Below are 16,585 nucleotides of genomic sequence, written 5' to 3'. Positions count from 1 at the left end.
TTAGCTTCGTTCTTTCTGCTCTGAATATACGTGAAGTTGTCTATGTGTATATTCCTTACAAGAAGGGACAAGAACAGAGAAGCATTTTGTTTTTTCGTTCTCATTTGGTTTTCTAGTTCTTCTCGTTTTGCTTGTTTTTCTCGTTCTTCTCGATTTTCCCGCTTTGCTGGATTTTCTCGTTTTTTCCCATTTTTCCCATTTTTTCCTTTTCCTTTTTTTTTTTTTTTTTTTCCTTCATTCCACCATCGTTATACAAGCTGTCTTCAAATACTATATTGATATTATTTACATCAATACACAGCAAATGCTCTAAAACGATTTTGAAAAATAAATTTTTCAAAAATTGAGTCACGTTATATTTTGCTGGGACATGAAACAGAGATTTAAAGAGCACATAAACCAAGCTCAATAATTTCTTAAAAATACTTAAGTAAAATATTACAGAAAAAAATATTACAAAAAAAAGATTTTTCCTTTTCCTTTCTGGCACATCCTTTGGCAGTTCGCCCTTTGAAGGTATGCCCTTCTTACTGCTGTCACAATCATTGGAAGTTAAACTATAACTACTACTACTACAGCTACAGCTACTACTACAACTGCAGCTACGACTATAGTAAGTACTACACTGAGCGCTCCTTTCCCTTTGTTCTACTAACTTTATACTTACGAAAACATTTTCAATATGAACAGTTAACCCATTGTAAAAGGAAGGGGATCCAGCTCTGCTTCTCCAGTCTACTTCCACTCTTTCAATATAACATATATTAATTAGTAGTTTACATTCTTTATCTTTCAAGGAATTTAAGTATACTAAATAATTCATAAATTTTTCTCTTGACTTACTAAAAAATTTACTCACTTTAGTAATATCGTCATTCACTACATTTTCCTTTTTGTCACCTGTTGCTTTGTCCTTTTTTTTTTTATTTTTTTTTTTTTTTTTATCTAGCTTTATACTACTAAAGTAGTTAACAAAGAATTGATTCAATTCGATTTCCTGAAAAATGATATGTTTAATGTTGTTTATGCAAACATTTCTAACTGACTTTATGTATTTACTATAGCTGCATTTGTTGATAACAAACTTGAACAGGCGTAACAGCAGAGTCATTTTTTTTGGTTTTCCCGTTCGTTGCACCCGTACTTTACTCCAGTACTTTGTGTTCCCCTTCTTTGCTTTCCTTTTTTACCGCTTTATTATTTATTTTATCCGGCATGTTTTATATCTATCATATTCGTCGCCTTGCTCTTACTGTTACAGTTTAACAGTGACTGTGTTGCGGTGATATCAGTACTACACATTTGTCCCATATATACAAACATGTATGCATATATATATCTATATCTACATATATATCTATATCTACATATATATATATATATATATATATATATGAACATACACATACGTACATGTATATATGAATATATATTCCTAATTAAGTGGTCGAATTACTCTTCATACTTTTTCCGAGCTTTTGATTTTATACACATTCTCTTATCACACCTAACATTCTTTTTCCTAAATAAAATAGACATTACTACTTTACAAAAGTCTGTTTGTTCTTTTTAACACGTCTCATAATTTTTTTTTTTTAGGAGCGCTTAACTTAGTGATTGAAATTTGTTATAGCAATAGTAATGGATATAGAATGAAACAGATATGTGGGTGTTCCTTGATCTCTCTTATTTACACACATATATATATGTATATATATATATGTATGTATGTATGCACGTATGTACGTATGTATGTATGTACGTATGTATGTATGTATGTACGTATGTACGTATGTATGTATGTACGTATGTATGTATGTACGTATGTATGTATGTACGTATGTATATGCATATATATGTATAAGTTTATACAGCATTCCTTTTAAACTTTCATTTTGTACATACATGAAATAATACACACGGAAGGAGGTACACATGGACGTAATGGACCTATGAATTTGCGTGAAAAATGCATACCTACACGCGCACAACTGTAGGAATACTCACTGCTTACCTATACGCAGTATTTAATGAAATGGTACAGCTCAAATACTGCTTACATAAAAAAAGAAAAAAGGAAAAACAAATAAAATAATAAAAGGAAAAAAAAAAAAAAAAGCAAACTTTTATTTTCCTACATAATAAGTGGTGTATGCAATGTTTTGTTTTTATTTTCTTTTAAAAAAATCATTATTGATGATTTCCCATTGCTATTATATATTTATTATAATCTTTATTTTTTATTCTCGAAAAAATTGTGATATGAAGGAGTTTTTTCCTATCTTAGAGTTTGTACATTTGTAACTCACATATAAAAGTGCATACATGTATGCATTTATATGTTTGTATTTACATGTACATATTTATATATATAATACATGTATACTAAATATATGTATGCGTTTACCAATTTGTTTGTTTGTGCTACACTATTATACTACAAAAAAAAAAATAATAATAAATAAAAATAGATAATATTATAAGTGACACTCAAACCGTGATTATTTGAAAAACGTACATAATTAAATACATCCTCAAAAATACGTCGTTTCTCGAGTATGATATATTATCAATTGGCGGCTGCACGTATGCGTATAATTAGGGGAACATATACATATATGTATACATATATACAATCATTCGTATGTAAAGTAATTCATGCATGTAAGGTACCTCTTACTGTTTAGTTATTCTTTTACGTATCGTTCGTTTACATATATATACATACATACATACATACATACATACATACATACATACATATATATATACCCTTTTTTTTTAATGATGTACCCATAGGCGTTTTTTCAATTTTCAAATTCTATATAACGTTTTGAAGAATAACATTCTTTGCATGTTTTATTTTATTTTTTTATTTTTTTTTATTTTCTGTTAAAATAATAATAAGAAATTTTAATATATTGAAAATTTTCTTATTTTACTGCGCAAAAATATATGAGGAAGTTAAAAAGCTAACATCGTCATTATTAACTTAGAATATATCTTGGCTGAGTTATTACATAATAAATGTAAGAATACAAATTTTAAATATGTACATGTTTATTTGTATGTATATGTGCGGGTACGTGTTAGTGTATGTAGAATTATGAACGTGTACACAATAATGTATATATATTTATGTACACGCACATGTAAGCAGCGTATATAAATTTATGTACATAATGAAAATTTTTTTTTCTCTTTTTTAACATATGTACATATATATGTCATATACGTTACAACGGTTTTCATAGAAGTATAATATACTGTTAATGGGTAAGATTAATGTTATTGCTGTACATGTTAATTTTGCTAGTTGGTTTTTGTGGTATTCTGTGACAAGGAATTGGCACAAAATTGAGTACCTTTTTACGATATATTGCAATGTATAGTATAGGGTTGTGTTATAATACATTATATTTTATTATATTATTTATACATGTCCTTATACTTAATAATTCATGTAAAATTTGCATGTTTTGATTAGGTGATACACTGATTAGTATATACCAACCGAGCACTGTAATGTTCACGCATGGACTTACAAAACAATGGTTATGTGTACATATAATCATAATATATATACATATATTTAACGGTATATAATACATATTTCCTTTTTCGTACTAAATGTGATAAGAAAAAAAAAAAAAAAAAAAAAAAAAAAAAGAAATAGAGTCAGGCCTTTTTTATATTAACTGTTAAGGATGTATTTACATTTATATATGTATACATGGCCATATAAATATATGAACATGTGTGCATGTTAAATTATGAAAAAAAGAAAAAAAAAAATACAAAAAGAATGAATGGAACGTTATAAATTTTAAAAAATGTGAGATGATAAGATTTGAAGACAATATATATATGTACACAAAATTTTATGATAATAATGTTGTAATGTCAACATACTTACTTCTAACCCCAATGACTGTTTTGTTTGTTGTTCGTTATTTTGCCACATTCCTTTTTTAAGCCAAAAAGGGGGAAAAAAAAAAGAAAAAAGAAAAGGTATATAACTGGGATAAAAGGTAGGTCAATAATTGCAAAAAGGTGGGAAAATAAGCAAATCATAAAAAGAAGAGAAAGAAAAATGGGACTGCGCTCAATCAAAGTAACATACAGATTCCTCTCAACACGTGGACATGGGGATTTAAAAAAAAAATTATATAGCTATAGTAAAATTATAGAAGCAAGCAATGCAAATACAGTCCATTATAATGATGTGAACGAGGAACGAAGGAAAAGACTGGCGTGGAAGTTATGTTCAGCTACGGCTGCTACTACTGCTGCTGCTACTACTGCTGCTGCTACTACTGCGGCTGCTACTACTGCTGCTGCTACTACTGCGGCTGCTACTTCAACTGCTGGTACTACTGCTAGTATTGCATCGACGTGGCAAAATCCGCTTTGTTTGATAGATGCAAATTTATTTAGCAACAGAATAAGTCATAACTATGACAAAGCGGCAGTAAGGATAAACAAATGGATATTAGCAAAAGGGAAGCACTTCACAATAAATAGTATAATAAAAAAATCGTTTTCAACAAAATATCAAAGCGCCCAAACAGATAAGAATATAGAGCAAAAAAAAGTAAAACTAGACGGTAGTAATATTGAAACACGTAAAGAACTAATAATGGCGGAGGATCAAAAAGGACGTACACAGAAGGTGCCTTCTCCTTTGAACGAAAGCTGGGAACATCATAAGAACAGTATAATGGGAAATAAAACAAACCACGAAACGAACCACGAAACGAACCACAAAACGAACCACGAAACGAATCACAAAACGAACCACGAAACGAACCAAGAGGCGAAGAATGGAATAAACAATATGGATAGCCACGTAGTCAGTAATGCTAATTGCAGCAATAGTAGTAACAGCGCACATGACCTGGAAAACCAGGGAAAGGGGAATGAAGAACATGCTACTATGATTAACATGATAAAGAAGAAGAAATTGAAGACAAATGATAGTGAAAACAAAATTAATAAAATTTGTAAAAAGAGTGCAAGTGGATTAAAATATGCTTTTTCAATTATAAAAACAACGTGTGCACAAATAAAAATTATAATATTACAGCCATCGATGTTAAGAGTGTATTATGGAGATTTGAAAAAAAATGTAAAGCATACGATTGTTTGGGTTAAAACAGGTATTCTTTTATTTTTAACAAATATGAAAATTTCAAAAAATTTAATTATTAAAAGATTAAAAGGATATAGATTGTCATATTCTGAATATAAATTATTAATCAGAACAATGAATGATATGTTCAAATTAATTCCATTTTCCTTTTTTATAATAATACCTTTTGCTGAGTTTCTACTTCCTCTTTTTTTGAAAATCTATCCTGACTTATTGCCATCAACTTTTAAAAATAATGATGATAATTTTAATAAAATAAAAAAAAATTTATATGCAAAACAACAGCTAGCCAAATTTTTGCAGCAATTAATTGAGGAGAAAGAAAAACAATTAAATGAAAATATAGGTATAGATTCTGATAAAAAAAAAAAAATTTTAAATAAATTTCATCAACAACTTATTAATAAAGATGAAAAAGATGTTAATCCATTCTTAAGTGTAGCAGATACATTAAAAATAGCTAAAATTTTTAAAGATGATTTTGTACTAGATCAGATGAACTTAAAAACATTACAAACAATATGCCATTTACTTGGATTGAAACCATATGGAATGCATTATCATGTTGTTTTGCAATTAAGGCATCATTTTTTAAGACTACAAAGAGAAGACAGAGAACTAATTTATGAAGGGGTTGATAATTTAAAAAAGAATACATTGATAGAAATATGCAAAGATAGAGGAATGAATTACAATATCACAGAAAAAGAAATGAAAATACAAATACAACAATGGTTAGAATTAGCTAGTATTAAAGAAGTTCCATATATCTTACTTCTATATATTAGGTGTGTAGTTATTACACATGCAATTATGGATATTCAGGACACCGATAAAACAAGTTGTAGTTTAAATAATGAAAATATTACAAAAAGTGGAAACATAGATGATAAACAGAAACTAATACAGGAAGCTAAAGAAAAATTGGACGATCTAAAAATGAAAGAACTAGAAATTAAAAAAAATATTAACAAAGAAACTAATGAAGAAGTTATTGAGAACAAGGAGAATAAGATCAAAATGAATTTTCTTAAAAAAAATAAATACATGCAAAATGAATTAAACATGTTAAGGCAAATTTGTGATTTGCAGCACAAGTAAGTAGAATAGCGGTGCAAACATCTTATTTGTGTGACACCTTGTCCCCCCTTCCCACTTTTCTATGTTTCCGATTATGCCAACGTTTATGTTCTTTTATGTTCTTGCATATGCTTCTGTGTGTTTATCTATGCTTCTGTATCTTTTGATCGGTATCATTATGCACACGCAATGTTTCCATCCCGTGCTTATTTGACGTACCACATATTATTTTCCCATTTTCCTTCTAGCGAACTAAAGATTGCCTTCACTTCATTGACCGACTTGGCCGAGAAGAGACAGTCCTGTTAGTAGACAAATGTTACTACGCGTTTATTTAACATATACGAAATATATCATATAAATTATTGCGTTGTTCACATTTACGCATTTTGCGATTTTAAGTGTGCCGCTGTTTAATTTAACCGTTTTATACCATTCTTCCCATTTTTTAGGTGATATTAATGAAATAATAAAAAACATGTCCGAAAGACTCCAACATATTGAAAAACATATAAACGAGTTGAATGCACACAAACAAGTAGAAATGGTAATGCTCCTTTTATACACATAACCGAGAAAAAAAAAAAAAAAAAAATCCAAAAAAAAAAAAAGAATAATGACATATTTCTCTACAAGTTATACGTTTCGCTCTATTACTGACCATATGCCGCGTTAAATTTTTCTCATTTCATTTTTGCGATTATTTTTTAGGATGAATATTTCTATCCGGAAGAAGAGAAAACCGATGACGTCGTGAGTATAAAGAGTTGAATTGAAACGAAAGTAATTTGCAGTATAATTTGTATTAGCTTATATTTATATATATGCATGTATGTATGTATGTATGCATGTATGTATGCATGTATGTATGTGTGTATGTATGTGTGTATGTATGTGTGTATATATTTTATGTACGCATACAGGGGACATTACAATCCTTGCGAAGTTGACCAGACTTTATAATTTTTCTTTTATGTTGTTATTTTACGCAATTATAATTTACTTTATTATATTTTATTTCTTTCTACTCTTTTTTTTAAACTTTTTTTGTATACGTTACCATTTTAACATTAAACGTTATAACAGACATCCTTATTTCTGCAAAGTGCTTGTTGCTCAATTTTTTTTCCCCTTTAAATGTTCACAAGCTAAAATAATTGCTACACAAAGGCAAATAAAAAAAAAAATAAAATATATATATATATAACTACTACAATCACAGCAGCTATAACTAAAACAAGAACTAAATGTCATTTGCGTACTTTTCTTTTATTTCGCTTTTTTTTCCACCAACTCTTGTGTTGTTGTGCCTTCTCTATACTTATGTAATATGTGCACATATAGCATATACATATATATATACATACATTGATACATGCATATATATATATATATATATATATATATATATATATAAAAATATACACCCTTGTAATGGGGGGAAAAAATTAAAAATTAGCCAACGGAAATAGCTAAGTAACAGCCATTTGAGGAAAATATAAAACTTTTACTTCTCCAATTTCAATAAATCGTAAGTGGACTTTTACGATTAGAGGCATTTTTGTCATATCATCTGAGGCGCGCGGTTCAAAAATAGCAAAATGGGTTTTCATAGGTCATGTAATTTAACTCCTCTTCTTACATGAATTATGCTGATGTTTTTATATGTCCGCTTGTATGTGTGTGTATGTTTATGTACGCATATATTTACTACTGGGGAGGTATTACTTTTTTTTTTTTTTTTCTTTTCTTTTTTTTTTTTCTGAACAAGTCATAATATACGTTTTACGTTTTAACTAGAAAAAAAAAAAAAAATAAATACACATTTACATGCACATGCCCTGCTCAGGCATCCTAACCGCTATCACGCGGCCATGTCCATAGAAATTTTATCATGGTGCACGTAATTTTGGATTGTAAAATCCGATATTGTAAAGTCTTCAATGTTCTTTATTTCAGGATTTAATTTAAGAGTTGGGAAGGGGTAGGGTATCCTATTTAACTGTACTTTTAAGCTGTCAATATGATTATTATAAACATGTGCATTTCCTAAAATATGTATGAACTGTGCAGGCTGTAAATTACACACTTGTGCAATCATATGAGTGAATATTGAATAGGAGGCAATATTAAAAGGGACTCCTAAACCTAAATCACATGACCTTTGATACATAATACATGATAATTTTCCATCAAAAACATAAAATTGGCATAAAATATGACAAGGAGGTAGTGCCATTTGATCAAGATCTTTAACATTCCATGCACACAAAATAATTCTTCTACTAGTTGGATCATTTTTTATTAAATGGATAATATTTTTTAATTGATCAACTCCTTTATCTTCATAGTTGGCATGCATATTTGTATATTCAGCACCGAAATGCCTCCATTGAAAACCATATATAGGTCCTAAGTCATTAACTTCTCTATGGAATAATTTTCTGTTATCCAAAAATTCTCTTGTTCCATTTGCTTCCCATATTCTTACATTTTTATTTAACAAAGTATTTCCATTTGTTTCTCCTCTTATAAACCAAAGTAACTCTTCAATTATTCCTCTAAGGAATAATTTCTTTGTTGTTAATAATGGAAAATATTGATTTAAATTAAATTTCATAATATACCCAAATTTACTTAGTACTCCTACACCTGTTCTGTCATTTTGTTTATTTCCATTCATAATGATATCATATATAATACTTAAATATTGATATTCTGGGTGATGTTTAAATTTTAAACTGTTGTATATTTTAAAGTCATTGGCATTTTCTGCATTTTTATATTCATTTTTGTTATTATTAAAGTTGAAATATACTAAATCGTCTTCTTCGTCTCCCATGAAGTTATATTCCCGCTCAAAAATAGATTCGCCTCCTCCTTTCCCTTTACCACTGCTGCTTGTAGTACTACCCCTGATAGTATTACTGCTCATAGCACCATTGCTGATAGTACTGCTGGTGTTACTGCCTTTGTCGCTTCCACTACTCTGATGGGGGAGGGATTCTTGGGTCAATGCCTTCTTGCGTTTACTGAAAATTACAAAGTCTAACGACGTGCAGTTGCTAGTATACACATCACTCACAGACGTAATTTGAAACACATTTTCATCAATTTCTGGAAAGAAAACATCACATTCGTAGACATTATTTATTCTCGTAAAATAAATTTGTTTTATTAAATTTCTTTCTAAACACTCCTTGTAAACTATTGCCCCACCAATAATAAAGCATTTGTAATAATTTAATTTTTTTAAAAGTAAAACTAGTTGATCCATATTATTTATTATAAAAATATCTTCTTTAACATCTTCTTTTTTAAGTGTTCTTGATAGTACTACATTTATTCTGTTCGGCAAAGGCTTATACTGCTTTGGAATACTAACCCAGCTACTTCTCCCCATCACTACAACATTTTGTAATTTACTTGATGACAGTAGTGATATATTTTCAAAAACTGTACTACTGTTTTCATTTGATATTTCCTTTTCTAAATATTTCTCTCTTTTATATTTTAATTTTTTATATTTCATTTCATTAACATATGTAGTTACTGAGCTGAAATATTTCATATCTAACGAATTACTTTTCCATGGTAGACATCCTTTATTGCCAAGGCCTCTAAACGTTTTGGTGCTAAATATTTCATTTTTTTTACCTTCACCCTGATTTGGCACTTTACAGCAAGCGCAGATGGCATATATGTCGAAAATATCAGCCAGGTCTTCCATTAATTAAGATATATGCGGTACACGTTTTCTCCCTTTTCGTCCTTTCTTCTCCTGCTTTGCCTCCGGATAAATGTACAGCTTATGTGCTACGTATATGTATATGTACATGTATATATATGTATATACATATATATGTATATATAATATATATTTTTGTACGTGTATGTATATGTGCAGGTGAGAAGATAACTGCAATCGAGAGGCCGGGAAGCTCAAAGAAATAAAATATCAGAAATGGGATGTCGGAAGGGAATAAAATCCAAATTCGCACTTGGGTGTTTCTAAAATTTATAGTTCACTAAAGTGTGCTTTAATGTGCTTTGATAATGTCGAAAGTGCTGTTCGAAATAAATACAAGCTCTCTCGCTTTTTTTTTTTTTTTTTTTTTTTATTTTTTCCTTTCCAATGGCATAAAATTTATTTCAACATTTATGACTGCTTACGATAATTATAAAAAGGCGTACATATATAGTGTGCCATAAAATAAAATGTTTGTCTCTTCATATTATAATGTTATTTCAAAACGTTCAGCGGAAAATATATACTTTTTTGTGTATATGCATTACGTTTCCTTAATTTGTTCATATTATATGGTGAATGGAAAGCCAAGGAATCGCAGTAATTCGAGGGAAATTTTAGGCCTCAAGAAAGTCTCATATTCGTGAAATTTGTTTTTGCTTTTCTTTTTCTCTTTTTATTTCTTTTTGCCGTTCTTTTTTTATTACTTTAATAATTAAAGCATAACGCTGGAAGGAGAAAAAAAAAAAAAAAAAAAAGTTCGAAATATCAATTTGAGAAAAATGCGAAATTAAGGAATATAACCACTTAATAAATAATATGTCTCTTTTATTTTTATTTTTTTTATCTCACAAATAAGAAGAATAAATTTTGTATAGTACTAAAACGTATATAATATATTTTCATTTTTATTTTCTTAATGATCTTGAAAAAAGATTATTATAAGTTAACCCACAAGTAAATATGTATAGGATATACTTCTCATTGAATTATATGCTTCTTGACACATAAACTCAGGAATTGCAAAATGTGCATCAGTAGTAACTGGGCGTTTGAACGGGAAAAAAAAATTATAAGTGAAGAAATAATAAAGCACAAAAAAGGAAAAAACATATAAAAATAGGGCAAGAAAAAATTAAATTTTATAGTACCATTTATGACTTTTATTTTTAAAATTGTCTTCCATGACTTTTTAGAAAGATAATGGGCATTTATAATCCCCCTTTAAAGTTACCTTTGATTTCTTTCCTTTCTCAGCCCTTTGGCTTGAAAATTTATACATATAAGTGAAATGCATATTCTTTTCCATTGCTGTAAATGACGATGCCATGTATATAGGACATCTGTTGTAATCATTATTTTTAAAATATTTTAATTTGTTTCGTAATGCTTCACATTGTTTTGTCGTTCTTAGCATTGTCTCACCATGTTAAAAACCTTTTACCTTTTTTTTTTTTAAATAACGAGAATTATTTATCTCTTTTTTACGGGTTTAAAAAGCAAGGCTAGCACATTATAACAGTTTCGTAAAAAAGGAATGTTGAAAAATTAAAAAAAAAAATTGACGAATACAAATTGAAGAATGAAACACGCAATATACAACTTCCTACATAATCTGTTTCTTTAATATCTTTCAAAAAAAAAAAAAAAAAAAAAAAAAAAAAAAAAAAAAAAAAAAAAAAAAAAAAAAAAAAAAAAAAAAAAAGAAAAAAAAAGAAAAAAAAAAGTTTGTTCAAATGAACGCATATATGTTTAATGACGAACATAATGAACATTATAAACATATTTTCTTATTTTGATTTATCGCTTAATGAAAAAGAGAAAAAGGGGGAATTGTATTCAGAGGGAAAAAGGTCCCTCATTTTAACCATGGGAGGATGTTACGTTATACACATTTGTAAAAACTAAAATGAACTATCTTTGTTTTTTGTTCTGTTAAAAATTATTCGCGCTTTTTAGTGAATAGGATCTTTTTACCCTTGGGGAAGAAACAAAAAATGTAAAATATAAAAACGCAATAAACGCCGTATTACCTATGTAAATATATACGTACGTACATATGTATATATGTACATGTGCACTGATTAACCTATGGAAATATCTCAAACTGAGAACACCCATTTTTCACATTTTAGCATGCACCCTCATTTTCGTAAAAAATTAAATAAATCATATCTACATGTGCACGTCTACTTGCGTAATGACGTGATGGCAGTCAGGGGAGGAGGATATTGTAGAAGAGGAAGAGGTCCTCTATGTTATTTGTTAAAGCAACAAATGTCAAAGATGACGTATGCGAACATTTTGCCTGCCCCTACATGTATAAATATGTATATACATACATATATTTATACTTCAATGTATACATACATATGCATGTGAGTACATTTAATTTATATTAATATGCTACCTTGATCCACCTTGCTTGGCACGAGCAGCCCCAATGCAATAAAACAGGAAATTGAATATTTAAACGTCCAATAAAATATAAAATATAAAATAAATAATAAGTGAGCACAATTCCTTTTATCTGTGTTAACATCATGCGTTCTATACATTTTAAGAGAATCAAATTTTATGTAGAGATTTAAAAAGATAACAAAATAGAGAAAAAAAAAAAAAAAAAAAAAAAAGTTGCATGCCCTGAAAAATGAAGAAAAAACATAGTTTTTAAATTTTATTGTACTGTCATTTTATCGACAAAAAAAATGCATAAATATATGTACATGGCTAAGAGCATATATATATATATATATATATATATATATATATATATATATATATATATATATATTTATGTGTATATATATGTACATATATGTTCGTACATATGTATATAAAAATTATTCACTCACAAACATATGGACACGTTGCAATAATTATTTTGGACGCAACAACATATATAATACATACTTCTGCAAAGAGGACTATACAGATAAATGCCTACATATATATATATATATAAATACCCACACACACATGCAAATAGCTCACTTTTTCAAATTAATGAAATTTCAAAAAGACAAATGATGATGAATAGTAATTTCTTTACAATACAAATTAAGTGTGTTCTTTTCAATTTTTTTTTTTTTTTTTTTGTTGTACCTTTTAACCATTTTTTTCAGTTGTCTTTACATTTTGGTGGTACATATTAAAATCGTTGTTTCTTTTAATTTTCGCATACGTTCACATTAGTTCTCATCTGTTCTCGTTGGTTCTCCTTTATTCTCGTTTATTCTTATTTCTTTTGTTCTTTTTCCATTCACTTTCCCCTCATTTTTTTTTTTTTTTACTCCCCTTTTACCCCAACGAATAAGCAAGTTTTATAAACCTATATTGTTAAATATCAACGCTGTTGAAAATAAAAAAGAAAAAAAAGAAAAAAAAAAGGCCTTTGAGGTCAATATGAAAATATTGTTTTTTCCAAATAGATTTTGCTTCATACGGTGTTTATAAAAACATTACACAGTAGCAAAGTTATACACACTGACTTTATTATTTTTTTCTTTATTTTTCAATTATTACGTTGCTTTTTGCTCTTTTTTTATTTTATTTTATTTTATTTATATTTTTTTTTTTTTTTGCTTTTTTCTCTGTTTCGCATTTCCTACACATTTGTTTGTACACATATAAATACACATTTACTTATTTATACATACATACATATATATATATATATATATATATATATATATATATATATATATATGCTTGTGCATATATTTGCCTTCTTCCAACACGATGAAAACAATATTCTTCGACGAAACGTACATAAGCGACTTAAAAAATATGCAGCCAAACTTCGAGTTTAAAGAAGAATATGACAAGCCGATAAAGTTGAACTCTTGCTCCACCTTTTATGATGCCATCCCTTCATCGAATGAAGAAATATTGTATTTTAATAAAACCTTAACGGAAGAACAAATCTCCCTTTTAAATGAGGAAGAGGTCTATTCCATGCGAAATGAAAAATGTCTTGAAAATTTTCCAAATTTGAAAAATGGTAAAAAATTTCCTGAACAAGTCATAAAAAAAATATCATCAGAAGGGGACGGGAAAGGTCAAAAAGGAAAAGCGGAAGAAGAAGGAGCACAAAAAGGAACAGCAAAAAAAAGTGAAAATATATGTACTATCTTATGTACTGATGTACGTGATGCTGTATGTACTGGCATAGGCGGAAAAAGGGAACGCGAAGAACACGAAGACAAAAGAGAAATAGACCTAAACAAAGTAATGGATGATATATTTTTCTTGTGCTTTCATAAAAATGGGTGTGAGTACATAATTAGAAAGCTTAAAGAAAATGATACAGAAGAAAAACAAATAATATTAAACTCTCTTTTAATAGACGCAAGATCTTTATGTCCAGACGTGTATGGCAGTTATGTAGCTCAAAGTATATATGACTTAAATGACGAAAAATATAAAGAACGTTTTACGGATGAATTTTTGAAACATACAAGTTTTCTAGCCTTACATACATATGGATGTAGACTTATCCAGAAATCATTAGAGTCCTTATCTGATGAATATAAATGCAAAATTTTTAAAGAATTACAAGATGATCTAATCGCATATATATGTCATCAAAATGGTAATCATGTTATACAGAAATGTATTGAAGTTTTACCATCAAAAAATATTGATATGATCATAAATATTATAGAAGAATATTTACCTTTTTTAAGTTCACATGCTTATGGATGTAGAATAGTGCAAAGAATATATGAAATTGGAAATATACAACAAATAAAGAGATTAAATGAAAAAATTATTAAGAAAATTCATCTTATAAAAAACAGATATGGAAATTATGTTATTCAAAAATGTTTCGAGTACTCAGATGATACAGCTAGGTTTATTATCACTGATGAAATAGTGAATGATATTTACAAGCTCTCTTCCCATAAGTACGCCTGGTAAGTTTGTCAAAACAGATAAAAAAAAAAAAAAAAAAAGAAAATAATAAAGAAGCATGATCTTGTGCTGTAATAGAGGTAGGAGGGTGGAAACAGCATACATATAAAGATAAAAATAAAGGAAAAATCTGAAGCGGACATAATGAAATATATAGAGATACATGAAATAAAAATAAATTGACCAAAAGCCAAGCACAGAGTGCCGACAGAGATGCACGGCTTTCCTTGTTAATGTAGAGTAAATATTTTATTATGCCTCATTCTGCCGCATTCTACTTCATTCTTCTTCACTTTGCTTCATTTTATTTATTTATTATTATTATTATTATTATTTTTATTTCTATACAGCAATATAATTGAAAAGATTTTACTCAAAAAAGAGTATAGATACAAAAAGAAGATTATTAAGAAAATCGTAAATGATATTTCGGAGGGGTAAGAACAAAATGCAGAGCCACGTTAAAAATGCAACAATTGGTGTATACTTTGTGGGTGTACTTTTTTCTTTGCTTGCTCATGGTTTTTCCATTTAGAGATGGGCGATGGGAAATGGACTTCTTAGGCTCTGTACATAATTTTTTATTTTTTTCTTTTTTATTTTATTTTATTTTACGTCATTTATTCGCAGGAATGAAAACATTATAAACATTTGTAAAGACTGCTATGGTAATTTTATGATGCAGAAGTTGCTGACAACGTGCAGGAGAAAGGAAAGAAATTTAATTGTAAAAACGATCATCGAAAACTTGGATAAACTAAAGGACGAGACATACGGTAAAAATGTCAACACTCCGGCACATGCGCACACGCCCATACATATATATAGATATTTTTATGAACACGTGTATACCGTATATGTATGCATACAAGCAAGTCGTAATACCATTGATAACGCCCACCACTTCCCCAGTTTTCATATCCACTATCTTACCCTTCTTCTTTTTTATAGGCAAATACATTTTGAGAGCTATCAACAATTTAGAAACTTGAAGTTTCGTTAGCAATTAAAGCAGTTTCATTAGTTCCTCGATTTCTTTGAAATAGTCGAGAAATTTTTTGGCCTACTCTGCATCCTTGCATGTATAAGTGTGTGGACATACAGATATATTTATATATACTGCATATATATGTATGTATATATACATATATATATATATATTTATTTATTTGTACATATGTGCAAGCATGGATGCATATGAGCAAGCGCTTGTGCGTATTGTAGCTTTTTTTTCGTTGTCCTTTATTTCATGAACATTCGATTTTTCTGTTTTTTAGTCAATTTTTCAAGTAGCAACAGCAGCTTCTTTTTTTTTTTTTTCGTCTATTTTGTTTAATTATGCTTCTTTTTCAATATTTCTTTTAACGAAAGTACAGTTTCAAACAGCGCTCACAGTACAGTTCACATTTCTAAAATAAATTTTTATATTTTTTGCTTTATTGGCTTATTGGTTTATTGGTTTATTGGCTTATTGGTTTATTGGCTTATTGGTTTATTGGTTTATTGGCTTATTGGTTTATTGGTGTATTGGTTTATTTGGTTTATTGCTTTATTGTTTAATTGCTTTATTGCTTTATTGTTTAATTGCTTTATTGTTTTATTGTTTTATTATTTTATTGCTTCATTGCTTCACTGCTTCATTGCTTCATTGCTTTATTTTTTACAATTTTACGCTTTTACATTTTTCA

The 16,585-nt window shown here is 28.5% G+C and overlaps 5 protein-coding genes across 5 annotated transcripts; 2 read left to right on the top strand and 3 right to left on the bottom strand.

The window, feature by feature from the left end:
* Nucleotides 1–112: 112 nt before the first annotated feature.
* On the bottom strand, nt 113–1,111 carry MKS88_001483 (uncharacterized protein; the record flags this gene model as incomplete). Its single annotated transcript, XM_067214411.1, has 1 exon — nt 113–1,111. One exon carries the CDS (start codon nt 1,109–1,111, stop codon nt 113–115), a length of 999 nt encoding a protein of 332 aa, XP_067074849.1.
* A 2,982-nt stretch (nt 1,112–4,093) lies between these two features.
* On the top strand, nt 4,094–7,003 carry MKS88_001482 (LETM1-like protein; the record flags this gene model as incomplete). Its single annotated transcript, XM_067214410.1, has 4 exons — nt 4,094–6,249; nt 6,481–6,536; nt 6,685–6,779; nt 6,944–7,003. 4 exons carry the CDS (start codon nt 4,094–4,096, stop codon nt 7,001–7,003), a joined length of 2,367 nt encoding a protein of 788 aa, XP_067074848.1.
* A 1,093-nt stretch (nt 7,004–8,096) lies between these two features.
* On the bottom strand, nt 8,097–9,962 carry MKS88_001481 (bifunctional dihydrofolate reductase-thymidylate synthase; the record flags this gene model as incomplete). The annotated part of the gene is made up of 1 exon (XM_067214409.1): nt 8,097–9,962. One exon carries the CDS (start codon nt 9,960–9,962, stop codon nt 8,097–8,099), a length of 1,866 nt encoding a protein of 621 aa, XP_067074847.1.
* Nucleotides 9,963–11,172: 1,210 nt separating this feature from the next.
* MKS88_001480 (uncharacterized protein) lies at nt 11,173–11,397 on the bottom strand (the record flags this gene model as incomplete). Its single annotated transcript, XM_067214408.1, has 1 exon — nt 11,173–11,397. One exon carries the CDS (start codon nt 11,395–11,397, stop codon nt 11,173–11,175), a length of 225 nt encoding a protein of 74 aa, XP_067074846.1.
* A 2,324-nt stretch (nt 11,398–13,721) lies between these two features.
* MKS88_001479 (mRNA-binding protein PUF2) lies at nt 13,722–15,889 on the top strand (the record flags this gene model as incomplete). Its single annotated transcript, XM_067214407.1, has 4 exons — nt 13,722–14,899; nt 15,248–15,334; nt 15,528–15,673; nt 15,849–15,889. The coding sequence occupies 4 exons, from the start codon at nt 13,722–13,724 to the stop codon at nt 15,887–15,889; spliced, it is 1,452 nt and encodes a 483-aa protein (XP_067074845.1).
* Between the last annotated feature and the right edge of the window lie 696 nt (nt 15,890–16,585).

The sequence above is a fragment of the Plasmodium brasilianum genome, chromosome 5, assembly GCF_023973825.1.
Source record: "Plasmodium brasilianum strain Bolivian I chromosome 5, whole genome shotgun sequence".
Classification (NCBI taxonomy): Eukaryota; Apicomplexa; class Aconoidasida; order Haemosporida; family Plasmodiidae; genus Plasmodium; species Plasmodium brasilianum.
The sequence above is the reverse complement of the archived record's forward strand: the minus strand, read 5'-3'. Positions and strand labels throughout refer to the sequence as shown.